Genomic DNA, 17,274 nt, shown 5'->3' with positions numbered 1-17,274 from the left:
GAGGATTTCCTCTGCTAATTCTGTGACTGAGTCATTGCTGTCATGTGTGTAAGAAAGCTCATGCGTTGATGTGGTAGACTGATAGTTATAGTAGACAGCTCATCTCCTGCTCTGCTTGGTATATACAAATGAACTAGAAATACGTCTGGATCAAATGAAAATATTCTAGAAACATGGAAACCAGCTATGGCATTTGAGTTGCTGGTAGCAGATATGCTTCCTGGAAATGTTTTGCAATTTGATAAACTAAAACTACTCTTCCTGGAATTTTATTCAGCCACCTCCTAATTTACTAGTTACAGCACATAGCAACTGGTCCAAAGAATGTCAAGTCTAGGTTCTGAAGCCCGTAGATAAAATGTAGCAGAAGACAAAACAAAACAACTGCATTTTCTTTGGCAAATTCAAGGGCTCATATAGTCTTATGGCTACTATGGCCCTCTAGTATTAACAGTATTTTTCCTTCCGTTATTCACTTCACCAAGGAAATGATGTGTTGCAGCCATTCCACAAATAATTTTGCAGTCATGTAACCAGTTTCATCATGCAGATGCAGGGTGCCCACTGGAGCTTCATTTTAGAGTATTGGGTTCAGCTTCTTTAGAGACAATATTAATGCAAGTGGAATGTGCTGTCCACTGGAGCTGGAACACACTTTGATAGTCACATGACTTTCACTCTTAGAACCCACTGTGACACCAACTTTATACCCCCCCACCCTCCTCCTTTCAGCAAAAATACTTGGAGGTTTCTGAACTGATGTGATAGCCAATTCATCTATAGTACACATTTGTCTTTGCAAATTATTATGGTTCTCAACTACTTCTTCACAGAGTGAGAGAAAAATTTAATATCTGTGGCCTATTAAAAGCCTGTACACATTCTGCAGAGGTTTGTTCTAGCTGCAGTAGACTTATCTCAGGGTCAGACTTTCAGAAGCCTATCGAGCAGTCTTTTTCTGCCATTCAACTGTCACCATTAAAATATGAATCAATGCCCATTCTCTCAAACAGCTCATACTCTAGGCATTGAGTGTTCCTACTTTTCAATCCAAAAACTTGCAATTACAGGTCTAAAATATGTTGGACTAGCAGCTTTCCAACCTTACGATCAAATTCAACACGAAGTCGACAGAGTGTCTTCCTGCTCTCTTTTGCCGCCATGTTCTTTCCAGAACAGTGCCATCTTAACAGTAATAGGAGGTACACTGAATACAAATGGGATTAAGCCAACCCATCATACCCTTTCTAATGGAAGCAATGGCAGATTTCTGTCACTTACATTCCACAACAATCTCTTTCAAGTTTGTATATTCACCATTGTCTGAAAACAAATATTTCAGAAAGTTATAAAAACCACTTTTTGTTCTTGCTAGTTACTGGTTAAATTTCTAATAGGCTTTTTATGCATTTCAGCAGTCGAGAAGTTATGTGATGGAGCAGTATAAAATGGCATAGTCCTGTGTCATTCTGCTATCTTCAACACTACTGTAATTTTTTGTCATAACATTGACAACTAACAAATACATGATCAAACTATAGCTAAATATTTAAAAACTTAACTTTATAAGATCTCCCCCTGATAGTAAAGCTTCCACACAAATAATCAACACTGCGCAATTTCCAAAGTTTCCCCAACAGAAATACTGGTTTTGTTGACTTCGAAAATAGTTTCCTGCATCTCACGAAACCACATGGAAGCAGCCAAAAATTAATGGCTTGTAGGTAAAATGTAGCCACCACAAGCAATCAAGTAAACACTTCCCCTGATCACTTTCCCTGCTGAGGAAAACATTTTAAATCCCAGAACTTGCTTAGTAAGGTATTCACACATGCATAGAACTGTTGGACCAAATCTGTAATTACACACATACTCATTTCTCAGTTAGTCAATGCTCACTCAAACAGAAGGTATTTCTAGAACGAGATTTTCACTCTGCAGTAGAGTGTGCACTGGTATGAAACTTCCTGGCAGATTAAAGCTGTATGCCGGACCGAGACTCGAACTTGGGACGTTTGCCTTTCGCGGGCAAGTGCTCTACCACCTGAGCTACCCAAGCACGGCTCACGCCCCGTTCTCACAGCTTTACTTCTGCCAGTATCTCGTCTCCTACCTCTCCTCTCCAGGAGAGCTTCTGTAAAGTTTGGAAGGTAGGAGACGAGATACTGGCAGAAGTAAAGCTGTGAGAACGGGGCGTGAGTCGTGCTTGGGTAGATCAATTGGTAGAGCACTTGCCCGCGAAAGGCAAAGGTCCCAAGTTCGAGTCTCGGTCCGGCACACAGTTTTAATCTGCCAGGAAGTTTCAAGGCATTTCTATTTTAGCCCTTTTTATTCTCAAACTATTTTCTTAGAACCACTTTTTAAAATATAATATCCCTTGTGAAAATGTTCAACAAGGATATGTTCACTGTCTACTGAGTTGTCACTGTATTCTTCAACACCTTATAATCCAATTATTATTATATTCTTGCTGCTTTCAGCTTCCAACATCTTACCATTTAACAATAGCTTAAGTAGCTAGATTTTTTTGTACTCATTTAAACTGCATTCTCACATACTGTGATACTGGAAATTTGAAGTTGGAAACTACAAACAATGAGGTGGGAAATCACTTTAAGAAGAATGTCTTCACAAACATTACTCCAACTGACATTTAGGAGGGTCTCGTGCACTCATTCCATCTGGCAACATTCCACCTAAAGTGTGGCAGGATTCCCTCTTAAAGGCACAATATATCACCAGATTCTGTTACCAAAGGGGTCAATAGTTGCTGCATATCCAATGCTAGATGGTAGGAAGGACGACAAACTCTGGGAGGAGGGTGATGAAAATACTGACAGTGATGAAACAAAAAATGTTACTGAAATTAATAGTGGCATCAGCGAAGACTGATTAGAAAGCTGATATTTCAGTGCAATGTATCTACATTACAATGCAAAAAATGTGATTAACTATGTGACAGTATTGTGAAAAGTTTTTGTAAGTGAAGGCAGGTAGTGAAAGTATCTTTTCTTTTGGCTTCTTCTTTCCTACATTTCAAATGTCAAACTTACATTTCCTGGGGACCTTCTGCCATCGGTAATCCCAACTTTGATCAGCCACAGCCTTAAGTGTATTCTCCTGACCATCTTTGCCAGAAAATACACGGACATCCCACAATTTTATACTTTGGTCTTTGCAGTTGGAAATGAAATGCCGACCATCACCTCTTGGATCAATATATGTAATGCCATCCATATGGCCTGCTAAAACACCGACAGGGACAGGATTTTGTTCACTTAAAGTTCGGCGATCCCAAACCTAAAAATTGAAATTTTCACCTAATATCTTCATAGAAACTTACTGCATGTATAATTACAACAGTTAATAGAAAATTTTACCTTACAGAGCCCATCATCACCTCCACTGTACAAAATATGTGATGTATCATCAGCAAAAGCAACTGTATTTACATCATTATCATGACCCTCTATCTGCAAGAACAATGATTACTCATTATATTCTAAGTAACAGAGTAACACAAAGGACATAAACTTGAAGGAATTATATCAGTTATCCAATATTACCCTCAGAGCTCTCTGGTTGCACTCTCTGTCATACACATAAAGGTAGCCATCATTTCCTCCACCAAGTATTTCTCGTCCATCACAAGAGAATGTGAGAGAAAAAATACAGAAACGTCTTTCTTGTGGTCCTAAGGGCAGTGCATCTTGATTATCAGAATCTCCATACAACTTGCACAGATGCACTGCAAAATAAAAATGACACTTTTTTCCACATATTCATTTAAATGTAATATTTCTTGATTTAAGGGAAAGTAAGTGATAGCTACTCACAACATTCAGACCAACTGGAATATACAATGTAGTTACTGTCTGGGCTAAAAGCAGTGTCTAGTATGCTCCAGCCTACATCTCTTGCTTGTATTGAACGTATATATTTAAATTTTCCCTCGCCTGTATGATAAAGTCTCAGGTTGCGATCTGAAAACAAATACGAATTATGTGCTCTAAATCAGGAAGATAAGCGTATATTAATTCTTGTGAACATTTATCATACAGAATGTACACATTAATATAACAGAAGCGTCAGATAAGTGGGTAATTTTACTGATGATTTGTAACACTAAACTACACTAAAATCAAAATTATTTAATTTCAACTAGTACAAAAGTACGACAAAACAAACAACTACTTTGTCGGTGTGAAGAAAAAGTGCAGAGTAGAATAATGTGTCAGAAGATTAGTTATCAAATCAAAACTAAATTATGCTGGAAAGTTGTAGTGACACAGCTAAAACTTTCTTTTGGCACATTTTCAAAGTACCATCTCATTCTAATAGCACAACAGCACAAAAATATATACTAGAATGAAAAAAAGACTGTCAGCCAAGTATTATCCACACATTTTATAATAAACTAACAGATGTCACGTACAAAGTACTGAGGACTCCGTTATACGGAATAAGTGATTTCAAGAAAACAGTGTTCAAATACTGCTGTGAGAGACAGCAGTTAATAACTCTACAAGTTAGTACAGAATCCATGTGGCACCATGTAGAATCATTTGCTGAGAGATGATTACTCTTGCTGGCTTAATGAAGAATATAGTATGTACCCTTCACAAGTAGTACAAGTTCTCATTTCTTCCCTTAAATGTTCTACAGCTATAAAATAACTCACTTAGGAAAAATTTGCAAAAAGAGAAAAGCTGGAAAAAATTTGAGGGCAGTAAGAAAATGCTCCATCATTAAACATGAGCAAACAATTTGTTTCCTTGGGTGCTTCCAAAGAGAACACCTCATCACCAAGCACTAAGATGTGCAATGTTAAATTGTAAATGGTATATAGGATTATCGCAGACCTCTATAATAAGAGAAATATTAGCATAAATGCCAAAATCCATCACCACATTACAGTTGTTAAGCCACTGATACTTTATGCTGCAGACACACACACTATATCACGTAGGCCTTCTCAACACACATGAGCTCAGAGTATGATGATTATCAGAAGAATATTAAGACCTAGGAAGACCCATGGTGGACGATCAGGACCAATATGGAAGTATGTCACCTAACTGAACCCCTGAATGATGTCATATGGAAATGACACCTGGAGTTCTATGGTCATATAGTAAAGCAGATAGACAAAGAGGATACTGATTTTAACTATGGGGGAGACTGTATAAACCCTGCACATACCTGATATGTTGACAATCAGAGAAGACCTAAGCTAATCTGGTAACACTAAGAAATGGGTGATAGAAGGAACGCATGAGTGACATAAAAGAAGAAGAAATTCTCCAAAGAAAAAAGACAGCACATAAGTCACCACATAAAAAAATTACTAGCAAAAGGGATGGGAAGCTTGGTCCTTATATATTTCACACACAACAAATAATATTTCAGGGATGATGTAGTTACCCAAAACACTAAAAAATGTCAGCACCCTCAAACCACAACAATAAGTGGGTCTTACCCACAACCTATCCCATATCAATATGACAAAAACAACAAGCTGCAGCAAATAAACATTGTCTGTTAGGCTGGAAGGAGGGGATCTGCAGCAGGGAAAGTAAAGAGAAACTGCTGTACCTTTCAGAACCCCGACATCCTAGCTCAGACGTTATCTTGCCTTTCAGAAGAGCAACAAACACTGTTTCTGCAATCTTCTTCAATTATTGTAAATGCACTACAGAAATATAGCAGAATATTTATTAATGGCTAATCCTTAAATCTTTCAACGCCCTCATGCAGAGGGCTGTAAGATGTGGGGAAAAGTTGAGACCACACAGAGAAGAAGAGAAGACAAAGAGAAAGCATCAATCAAAATTTATTTAGTTCCATTTATGCTCTTATAATGGAAACTTTTAAGTCATCCCTTGAAGAAGGGTACACCAATTGCAAAAAGATCTAATATGCTAAATTTATCTTTTTAACTACTGTTATTAACACATTGGTGGGGGATAAGCAAATTTATATATTTTGTGTTAATCATTTGTAATACTTTTTCGAGTTTAGGAGAGACGTAATGCATTTGATAGAGTTTTGACAACAGGAAACCATTAAGTCCAATATTATGACGTTAGATTTGCACCTGTCATTAGCTATAACTAATAATATCTAATGAACTGTACGCTTCATGCCAACTCAGTCTTGTACAAAGAATGCAGACGTTATTTAAACTATAAGCACTGACCCTGTAACAAGAAAGAATATAAAGGAATGTTGCTGTCTGTTTATGGATGACCGTGGATTAATGTGACAGCACTGAAAGCAGAAGATAGGTTCCAACATACTGAAGTACAGTTGTGTTTCTGACAACTCTTTTTTTTTTCTTTTCTGTTAGCTTTTATTTTTTGAGTTTGGCTTCTCTTAACTCTGAAAGTGCCACTCGGCAAAAGCTCCGCACTGACACCTGTTTAGTCACCATATTCAGGGCCATACAAGATATTACACAGAGACAAACATAACATGGAAATATGCTTCAGTTGAAAACCCATAGTGGTTTAAGTAGAGAGAGTGAAAGTAACATGTATGCTGATTGATAATTCCCAAGCCACCAACTACATGTTCCCATAAACACCAATTACTCCAGAAGAATGAACACCAGCTTGCTTTCACTATCACCTCAACAAACAACTACACATAAGCGAACATCATAAACGCAGACTCGAACAGGACATCAAGTAAATTTCAAATATTCATATGTCATGGGCATTCTGAACATTAAGGGGTAAGGGGTAGGGTGGGTGGGAGGTAAGAGTGGGAGAGGAGATTGCCGGGGGGAGGGGGGGGGGGGGGGGGGTTCTGTGTGGAAGACAATGGTGAATAAATGGTGGCAGCACTAAAAGCAGAGAGCTTCCAACATAAGTATACATTCAAAAATTTGCATGGTATTCATAAATGTGCAGGAAAATTGTTGTTCCACAACTGCAAACAATTTTTTTTTTCACTGGGTCTATGCCCCTTCACACTAGGACAACATTGTGCAGGTCTTTACAAGTCATTTACTGACACACAGAATTAAATGGGGGAGGGGGGGATACGAGAGAGATGCCATAGCCCCAACCACGCAATTAAATCTCTTTCTATGAGTTTTTATTGAATTCATGTGCCTCATTTACAGACATGACAGATTTGTCACGCAAATGATGTTTGTGAATCTGTTGCATTAGGTCAAGTAATGCCTATGTGTAGTACACACTACAGTGGCTACCACACAGAAGTTCACTAAAATTCTACTTGTGCGTCTCCTTGTCTATCCAACCACCAAACAAATGTACACAATGGTATGAAAGATACAAACTGTCATTTTTTCTTTAGTTCATTCCTGAACAATGTGTTCATCTCTTCATTCTATACAGTTAGATGCCAACTTCTGGTGAATGCATTTGTATATACACTACTGGCCATTAAAACTGCTACACCAAGAAGAAATGCAGATAATAAACGGGTATTCACTGGACAAATATATTATACTAGAACTGACATGTGATTACATTTTCACGCAATTTGGGTGCATAGATCCTTAGAAATCAGTACCCAGAACAACCACCTCTGGCTGTAATAACAGCCTTGATGCCCCTGGGCATTGAGTCAAACAGAGCTTGGATGGTGTGTACAGGTACGGCTGCCCATGCAGCTTCAACACGACACCACAGTTCATCAAGAGTAGTGACTGGCGTATTGTGATGAGCCAGTTGCTCAGCCACCATTGACCAGACGTTTTCCATTGGTGATACATCTGGAGAATGTGCTGGCCAGGGCAGCAGTCGAACACTTTCTGTATCCAGAAAGGCCCGTATAGGACCTGCAACATGCGGTCGTGCATTATCCTGCTGAAATGTAGGGTTTCGCAGGGATCGAATGAAGGGTACAGCCACGGGTCGTAACACATCTGAAATGTAACGTCCACTGTTCAAAGTGCTGTCAATGCGAACAAGAGGTGACCGGGATGTGTAACCAATGGCACCCCATACCATCACGCCGGGTGATACGCCAGTATGGCAATGACGAATACAAGCTTCCAATGTGCGCTCACCGCGATGTCGCCAAACACAGATGCGACCATCATGATGCTGTAAACAGAACCTGGATTCATACGGAAAAATGACGTTTTGCCATTTGTGCACCCAGGTTCATCATTGACTACACCATCACAGGTGCTCCTGTCTGTGATGCAGCGTCAAGGGTAACCGCAGCCATGGTCTCTAAGCTGATAGTCCATGCTGCTGCAAACGTCGTCGAACTGTTCGTGCAGATGGTTGTTGTCTTGCAAACATCTCCATCTGTTGATTCAGGGATAAGATGCCTGTCATCTCGACTGCTAGTGATACACGGCCATTGGGATCCAGCACGGCGTTCCGTATTACCCTCCTGAACCCATCGATTCCACATTCTGCTAACAGTCATTGGATCTCGAGCAACGCAAGCAGCAATGTCGTGATACAATAAACTGCAATCACGATAGGCTACAATCCGACTTTTATCAAAGTTGGAAACATGATGGTACACATTTCTCCTCCTCACACGAGGCAACGCCGGTCAACTGCAGTTTGTGTATGAGAAATAGGTTGGAAACTTTCCTCATGTCAGCACGTTGCAGGTGTCGCCACCGGGGCCAACCTTGTGTGAATGTTCTGAAAAGCTAATCATTTGCATATCACAGCATCTTCTTCCTGTCAGTTAAATTTCGCGTCTGTAGCACATCATCTTCGTGGTGTAGCAATTTCAATGGCCAGTAGTGTATTAGCTGGCTAAAGTGCAACATAATATTCTATCACATTCTTTTCTTGTTTTCTCTCTGAAAATTATTTTTAGTACTAATGGTTGCTCGCTATTGAACTACAGCAGGTCATAAATGGATCTGATGTTTTTAGAACATGTGTTTTTAAACACTCATGTCTTAACAATATCATAAAAGGCATGTAATTACTGATACTTATTACTTTACCTACAAAGATACCAAGATTGATATCCTACAGATTACAACACAAATTTCTTGGAAATTGCAGCGCAATTAGGGTCATAGTTCCATATATGCAATGCTCCTGAAAGGAGTCGGTGTAGAAATGAAGTGTGCTTGTTTGGGATGGTTTGTCCCTGCCCTATTCACACTTTTGTAAGAACCACACTTCTGATGTCATCTTAAGACTGTTGCATTATATTATTTATAGAATAATTAATTATTTACAGAAGAATTTGAGAAAGAAACAAATCAAACTCTGAGGAAAAATGTCACTCTACTAAGAGTAGATCTGGTTAAACAATAAGTAAAGAAATGATGTCCAAATAAAGGAGGTCTTGGGACAATAATGTTACTCAATATCTGAGTGTCAACACACTAGATCTGTCCATTCTCCATGATTATACTTGTTGCAAATGGTTCTCTGAAGTCAGTAGAGGAATGTGACAATAAAGCTGGTCCATGAGGCTGTGAAGAAAAGTTCACATGATCAAGAGGTGACGGGCCGGATAGGGCATAATTTTACACCTGGAAAAAGGTGTTTAGTTATCAAATCGTAAAAAAGCATAAAACAGACATGAATAAGAAGAGCCTGTTACACAATGGAGTGCAGTAGAATGTCCACTGATGTAAAACACACACATCTAATCTTGTTGCTATATTCTTCCACCTTAATAGGAATTTTATTATTTTTGTCAAATGGCCAGATGGAATGTAGGTCAGCAATGCAGAACATCAAGGACTGTTCTGTAAGATTACACCTGAGTAAATCAAGACACAAGCTTATTTTTACAGATAGTTATAACGTAACTTAATAGACACTGATTTATATATAAAGAAGAGGTTTTATTACAAAATTTCAGTTCAGATGTCAATATAAGACAAGTCATAAATAAAGATTTAACTAACTGAAAAAGAGTACTGAGAGTACAACTGTTCATACTTTTTAAAATATCGGGATCTGAAACATCAATATTTAAAAAAAGAATCATCATCGGCCTTCGATATATTGAAAAAAATTATCAATATATCGATGGAAAAAATGTCAGTATATCAATGGAAAAAATATCAATGTATCGGCCAAAAGAAATATCGCCTGCACATTGTAAATATATTGCCAGTTTTAGAGCTGTGTATTTAAGTACTGATTTATTATTATATATTCTGTACATCAACAAACTAGCAGCCTGCTTACCCCCCTTAGAGTATGCATTGAAAGGAAAATGATGTATGTTTATGCTTGACGATAACAACTTTGCTAACAATGGTAACTGCAGGTAAGGGGCACAATAAAAGGTGACTGATGGGTCCATCATTCAGTTTCAGCACATATCAGATTTTCTGGAAAACTTCATTTCAGCTTCCCTATTTTCCATGTCTGCAAACGCCAGTGACATAGCATTCGTAGTGTCAAAATTGCATGGTGAAGTTAAACATTGCAGTTTCTGTTGGTAGCGCCGATTACGTCAGCATTTACCCTCACACGTCTCTGCCCACCGCGAACACCAATCTTGCATTTAGATTTATGTTTATCAGTTTCAGCAACTGTTTTTGAAGAATGTCAAGTGAAGAAGTAGCACACTACTTGCATTAAAAATTATTTTTATTGTAACTGGTGAGCTATTTCCTCACATCAGATACCTTGTTATTCCATTCACACTGCCACTCCCTAGTACAACCAGACTACTACTTTGTGCCATCTGTACTTGCTTCACACAGTCAAACAGAAAGACTGGATGTGATGAAAGGTCAAAAAGTAGTAAGACTCCTTCACAGAGTGAAAGTAGAACTGTGCTCTACTGCAGTTTCAAAAGAACAACTTCAAATATTTAACGAAAATTGTGAAGAAATATAATATAAAATAAAGTCACTGATATCTATCTATATATTTTTTTCACAAAAATATCGATGTATCAATATTTTCTCAACATCCTTAATTTGGAGTGCCAATTTAAATTCAACTTATTATCACTAGCCATTTGATACTTCTAGATAAAGGACTCTTTCTACAATTTTCTATGAATTACTATATTCAGCAAACTGCATTCATACTGCTACTGAATGTTTTCTAATGTCATCTACCCTTCTTCAGTACAGTCACCTGGAATCTCTTGGAATCAATCAAATACCTTCCTTGGCCCATCTACTATCCATTTGTCTAGCTACATGTCCCACCCACATTAACATTATAGTTATTTCTTCCTTTCCACCTCCACTTTGATGCAACAACTGCAGTGGAATAACTTAATTGAAATTGAAGCATTCCTATCCATGAAGATTATTGAAGAAACATTTCCATATCAAACAAAACAGAAATAGAGGTGACTTACCGAACAAAAGCGCTGGCAGGTCGATAGACACACAAACAAACACAAACATACACACAAAATTCAAGCTTTCGCAACAAACTGTTGCCTCATCAGGAAAGAGGGAAGGAGAGGGGAAGACGAAAGGAAGTGGGTTTTAAGGGAGAGGGTAAGGAGTCATTCCAATCCCGGGAGCGGAAAGACTTACCTTAGGGGGAAAAAAGGACAGGTATACACTCGCACACACGCACATATCCATCCACACATACAGACACAAGCAGACATATTTACAGACAAAGAGTTTGGGGAGAGATGCCTCGACTGACATCTCTCCCCAAACTCTTTGTCTGTAAATATGTCTGCTTGTGTCTGTATGTGTGGATGGATATGTACGTGTGTATACCTGTCCTTTTTTCCCCCTAAGGTAAGTCTTTCCGCTCCCGGGATTGGAATGACTCCTTACCCTCTCCCTTAAAACCCACTTCCTTTCGTCTTCCCCTCTCCTTCCCTCTTTCCTGATGAGGCAACAGTTTGTTGCGAAAGCTTGAATTTTGTGTGTATGTTTGTGTTTGTTTGTGTGTCTATCGACCTGCCAGCGCTTTTGTTCGGTAAGTCACCTCATCTTTGTTTTTATATATAATTTTTCCCACGTGGAATGTTTCCTTCCAATATATTGAAAACAGAAATAGAAAAATATCCAAACTTTTTAACAGTATTTTACTGATTTACAAATCAACCAAACCACTAACACAAATATCTCATAATATTTCATTGAGTTATAGATGAACTAGACAAGCCAGGAATGGTTACATTTGAAAATTTGAGCCCCAAGATAGAGCATAATTCACAACCAACACTGCCTGAAACTTTCACACTGTTATTTTGCTCATGCTACAATGGCATGGTTTCAGCTTTTAGTTGATCATACAGTGTATTTATCCATCAAGTGTTGTTACAACATCTAATAATATCTCAGCATACATTTGAAAGGAATTAAGCAACACGTGTCTCCTTCCTCTGGAAATACAAATGAAATTGTAATAAGAAAAGATGGTCTATTCCAGAGTCACCAACCTTGTTGTCCCCTAAATATCACTTCAATGTTTAAACTAATAGTAGCACACACTGTTTAAACTAATAGTAGCACACACAGAGACACATAATCAATTATTTTTTTAACGCTTACAATATAATTCCACCTACTGACTTTAATGGATAACAGATGTCATAAATTAAGTGCTTGTCACTACAAGGCTGAGTATGATTGTCATAAATGGAGGGGAAAGGAGAAAGTGTCCGATTACTGCCTTCTCATGCATTATGATATAATGTTGTTGTTTTCATCTCTTTTTAAGCACTGAATTATCCTTAATGCAGAGAGGGGAGGACAGAAGCTACTCCATTGCTGAAGTGCAAGACAGTACTGGTGTATCAGCTGATGTTGGAGCATCATTGACAAGTGTGCAACGTAGCTAAATAAGCCCACATGTAACTGCTGTATGTGTGGTGACAAGACAAATGCTTTTGTGTTATAGTGGTTAGGAGACAACAGTAGTAACAGACAGTGAAGAAATTATGTTAAAATACTCTTGTTATCAACACAGGATTCCATCCTCCTCTCCCCACTTTATGCATTTTGGCACCCTAAGCAGCTGCCTAGTTAGTGTATAAGATAGAACAGGCACTGTCCATCATATAAATAAGAGAGAGTGAGTTTATAAGCATCTGATTTTGAAAAACAAGACAGTATGTCTGGCAATGACAACAACATTAACCTGTTTTTGCCAAAAATTTAAAACTGTCAGAACAATGACACATATCATTTGTTTCCACTGTTTATATTAATTTTTGTAGAGTTAAAATTTTCCTGTGAATAAATGTTCATTAAACTGCTAATTTAATATGGCTATACTAATTTGCGGTGTGCGTACTGTAAGACCTACAGTACACACACCATCAGATTATTTGACTTGTCGCTCTAATGAAGTAGGCGAGTGTCAGCAATATGTCTCGTGGTCTTATCGTGGCGTGTTTATCTTCTGCCGTTAGGTCAGACGATAGAAATGCCACTTGCATGCTTAGAGTAGCGGATGGACGGTGACCAACTTTAAACAGAACTTGATTAATTTTCACACACATTTATTAAAATAATAAAAATCATAGATATTACGTAACTTGATTCTGGATGCTATTTACAATTGACAATCTGAAGTTCCTTTGGTCTTGGTACGTTAATCTTATTTTCACATATCTCTGATACTTGACAAAGTGTCTAGTCATTTATCTTCATGGCTACGTACAGGAATATGGTAATCTTATTAGGCGCAGACTGAAACTTGACTATAGACTGGTGCAGACTAATGCAGACTGGTACAGACTGACTAATCGGAGGTCTGTACACTCGTTATAATACCTCGCGCGTTCAGGTATCACTACGCGAGTGTGATCTGCGAGGAGAAAAGATTCTACGTTAGCAGCAATCTCATTGGCTGCGTTACATATTAATACGCGGATTGGCGGAAGCAGAATTTGGTCCATCTCTAAGACAGCGCCATCTCGTAGTGCGGAGACGGACGAGCGCTGCGCCAGCACTGTTGTGCTTAGCGGGGCATGCTCTAGTGGGAAAGTTGTGTACGCACTGACTACACGGAACTATGTACACAACATAATTAATTCAGTTCTCCCAATGGATTCCAATCTCTGCAGTACGTGGATGGCAATTATGGGGTCCCGAGCCAAGTCTAGCATTGTTTTTACTTACTTGTGTCTTTTGTCGCATCAACCTCCATTAGCAAACTCTTGCTTTTTACGAACCCAATGGTGTTAGATTTCAAGACCAGAGGATGTCTTCCAGTTTCTAGTCTTTTTCAAAATTTCATAGCATCACCATCTCTCATCACCACCTTCCTGAATTACATTCAAAATTGTGGTTTGAGGATTTGTGCTCATCTCAAGGTGACACCTTAGACAGTTAACAATAGGTCTTCTGAAGAAGAATTCTATCAACTGTAACCATACATTGCAGAAAAGACATCTGGATTCAATGAGCTGTCATTCATTCAGAAGATTATATCTTATCAGAGTGTCTAAAACCCAACAGCCTACCACACAAGCAAAATTCTCTAAAAATTAAACCTTAATAGATCTCATTCTTCCTGATGCACAATGTTAACACTCTGGATCAATTTGGGAAATTAAAGATCATCACTGACATCATGAACAAACAAATTCTAATCACAGTCTTTCAAGAGATTAAGAACAGTGATCAACACCCTATGAAATTGCAAGGGTACTGAATTTACAAAGGAATGCCCTCAATTTGGAAATATATTTCTCACAATTCTCAAAATTATTGACTCAATTATAGAATTTAAATCTCAATCGCTCAATCTTAACTTTGAAATGGGCTTTTAAGACATACTTGGTGCATGCCCATGTGCCTGCCAACCAGAAAAATAGCACCTAAATGACAGAGAGAGAGAAAAAAACAGAAGTTCCAGAGGTCTACTGGATCAAACATTTTCATCCTACAACAAAATATTAATAAACATTTCTCCGTCAAACATTAAATTCTCCTTGATGATTTCAATGCACAACTGGGACCAGAAAGAGGATGACACGACATTATTGGAAAATGGCCAGTTCATAAGTGAATCAACAAAAACAGTCACAGATAGATTAGAATTTGTAGGAACCACAAACTTATCTCAAAATCAACATGCTTGAAAAGGAAACCTCATAAATTAAGAACCCGTAAACATCATGAAACCAGAAAATGCAAATGGCAGCGAGATTATTTCTGCATGGATAACTTCAGCACTGTGAAATCTACAATGTTAATAAAGGCCTTAGAGCAATATGCACAGAGTCTGATTACTGTGTTGTAAAGATCGAAATGAAGTTAAGACCTACGATAAAGAACTGATCTACAAATAAAAAGAGGAGAAAATTCAATCAAACCAAATTAATACAAAAATTGGGGTATTACAGAAAATATGGGGAAGAGCTTATCAACACCAAATCACTACAAGAAATGATCGTCAAATTAAAACTTATAGCAGAAGAATTTGCTCCAATAAAGCCCAAGAAGAATTACAATTGGTGGAATGAAGAATGCAACCAGGCGGTAGAGAGAAGACATGAAGTTTGGATAAACCAAAAGCCATAAGAATAAAATTTAGAACCAATAAAATAAAAAAAGTCCACATGTAAAAATCATGAGACAAACAAAACATAAGCATCTTAAAGTGCCCTAGAAATGGTGTCTCAAAAAATTATAAAACCTCAGCAAATTCTGGGAGTTAAATCACAAAGAAGAGCTCACTGTAACTAAGAAAATGCAGAGATTCAAGCAACAAACTTTTAAACTGTGATCACCCACTGGGAATGTTTCAAGTCAATGTGGACAGATTCATTTTAACACCTTCTGAGCTAATAGATCCACTAACCATTAATGAGAACTCGCATTCAAAGAACTGAAAAATTGCAAGGAAGATGGTGAAGACCTAATCTGTATAGAAATCTGGCACAATGCTGGAAAAACTGCAAGCACTAATCTCTGCCAATATCTAACCAAAATGTGGATCACAGGGAAAATTCAAGAACACTGCATCACAGGAATACTCCATCCATTATTAAAAGGAAGATATAAAACCAACCCAAACAATTACGGAAGAACGATCCTTCTAGCCTGCACTTGAAAAAGTTTTTTCCCATATAATTTACAAGAAGATCAAAAACATACTGGTACCACAAATTAGAAAACGTGAAGGAGCATTTCAACCATACAGAAGCTGTCTAGACTAAATTATAACATGATAATTATAACTACAGAAACCAACAGTTCTTTAGTTCACTCATACATTTAAAAAAAGTATATGTGGTATCCACAGATCCACACTTTTAAAATCATCAGATCATACAGTCTTCATCTCAAATTAATGAAAATCATCAAACTAACCAACACAAAGTTCAAGGAAGAATTTTCAAAAGCCTTCACAATCAAAACTGTTTTAGCAGATCAGGCCCACTACTTTTCAATGTAGCCCTCAATTATGCCACAGTTTGGTACAAGAAACCCACGTAAAATCAAAACTGAAACAAAATCCTCAATAAGAACAAACTGTTTGGAGTTTGCAGATGATTTAGCTCCCTTAGCCCCTGACATGGAAGAAGTTTGTGCCCAAATAACCAGTTTCCCAAAAATTGCCTTAAAAATAGGATTACAAATAGCTTTCAAGAAAACTGAGATGGTGCTCTTGAAACCACAGTATAAATAAAGTCTTCATACACAATTAAAAATTACCAGTTCTGCAGTTTAAATATCTTTAAAAAGATTATCAAGCACAAGTGAAAAAGAAAGTTCTGGCAGAATGTAAATAATTTAGGAGTATTGGAGACCACTCACCAAATAGTAAACATGTCGAGCTGTTGACAGGCATGCACACAAAATAGAAAGAAAACTTGCTAGCTTTTTAGGAGATTAATCCTGTGCCTGTGCACATTGTGTCAGCAGGGCATACAATGCCGGGCTGCATTTTGACAGGTGGACTAAGTAGGGGTGAGGGTTGTACTGTGTGGGGTTGGTTGAGAGAGAAAGAGGTGGGAGGCAGGAAGGAGTTAGGGATGGGTAGCTAGTGGATGAGATGGAGGTATCGGGTTTGCTGATCAGTAATGTGGTTGGTAGATGCACAGGCTAGGCACAGGTGGCAGGTGTATAGGCTAGGCATGTGATACATGAGTACTGGAAGAGGTGGTGCTGTGCAGCACAATATGAAGCTGAGGTGGTGTGGATTGGGAGGGGGTAACAGGACAGAGGTAGAGGGAACTGTTGGATGGAGGGTGTGGGGACAGTGGGTTATGGCAGATTCAGGCCAGGATGTTTATGGGAGTGGAGTGTGTGTTGCAAAGGTAAGTCCCACCTACACAGTGCAGAAAAGCTGGTGCTGGAGGGAAGAATCCAGATGGCACGGGATGTGAAGCTGCCACTGAACTCTAGCG

At 38.3% G+C, this 17,274-nt stretch overlaps 1 protein-coding gene across 4 annotated transcripts in view; it reads right to left on the bottom strand.

The window, feature by feature from the left end:
* The window catches only part of LOC124611547 (DDB1- and CUL4-associated factor 11), a 128,320-nt gene that overhangs the window by 28,528 nt on the left and 82,518 nt on the right, over positions 1 to 17,274 (bottom strand). For all 4 annotated transcript variants that reach the window (XM_047140256.1, XM_047140257.1, XM_047140254.1 and 1 more), the window contains 4 exons: positions 3,837 to 3,983; positions 3,567 to 3,748; positions 3,381 to 3,473; positions 3,054 to 3,300 (listed from right to left, as the gene is read on the bottom strand). In XM_047140256.1, coding sequence (XP_046996212.1) covers positions 3,054 to 3,300; positions 3,381 to 3,473; positions 3,567 to 3,748; positions 3,837 to 3,983 — 669 coding nt within the window. The remainder of the gene's footprint in view (positions 1 to 3,053; positions 3,301 to 3,380; positions 3,474 to 3,566; positions 3,749 to 3,836; positions 3,984 to 17,274) is intronic.

The sequence above is a fragment of the Schistocerca americana genome, chromosome 1 (genome assembly GCF_021461395.2).
Source record: "Schistocerca americana isolate TAMUIC-IGC-003095 chromosome 1, iqSchAmer2.1, whole genome shotgun sequence".
Taxonomy (NCBI): domain Eukaryota; kingdom Metazoa; phylum Arthropoda; class Insecta; order Orthoptera; family Acrididae; genus Schistocerca; species Schistocerca americana.
Note: the sequence above shows the minus strand (reverse complement) of the source record. Positions and strands in the feature narration are given on the sequence as shown.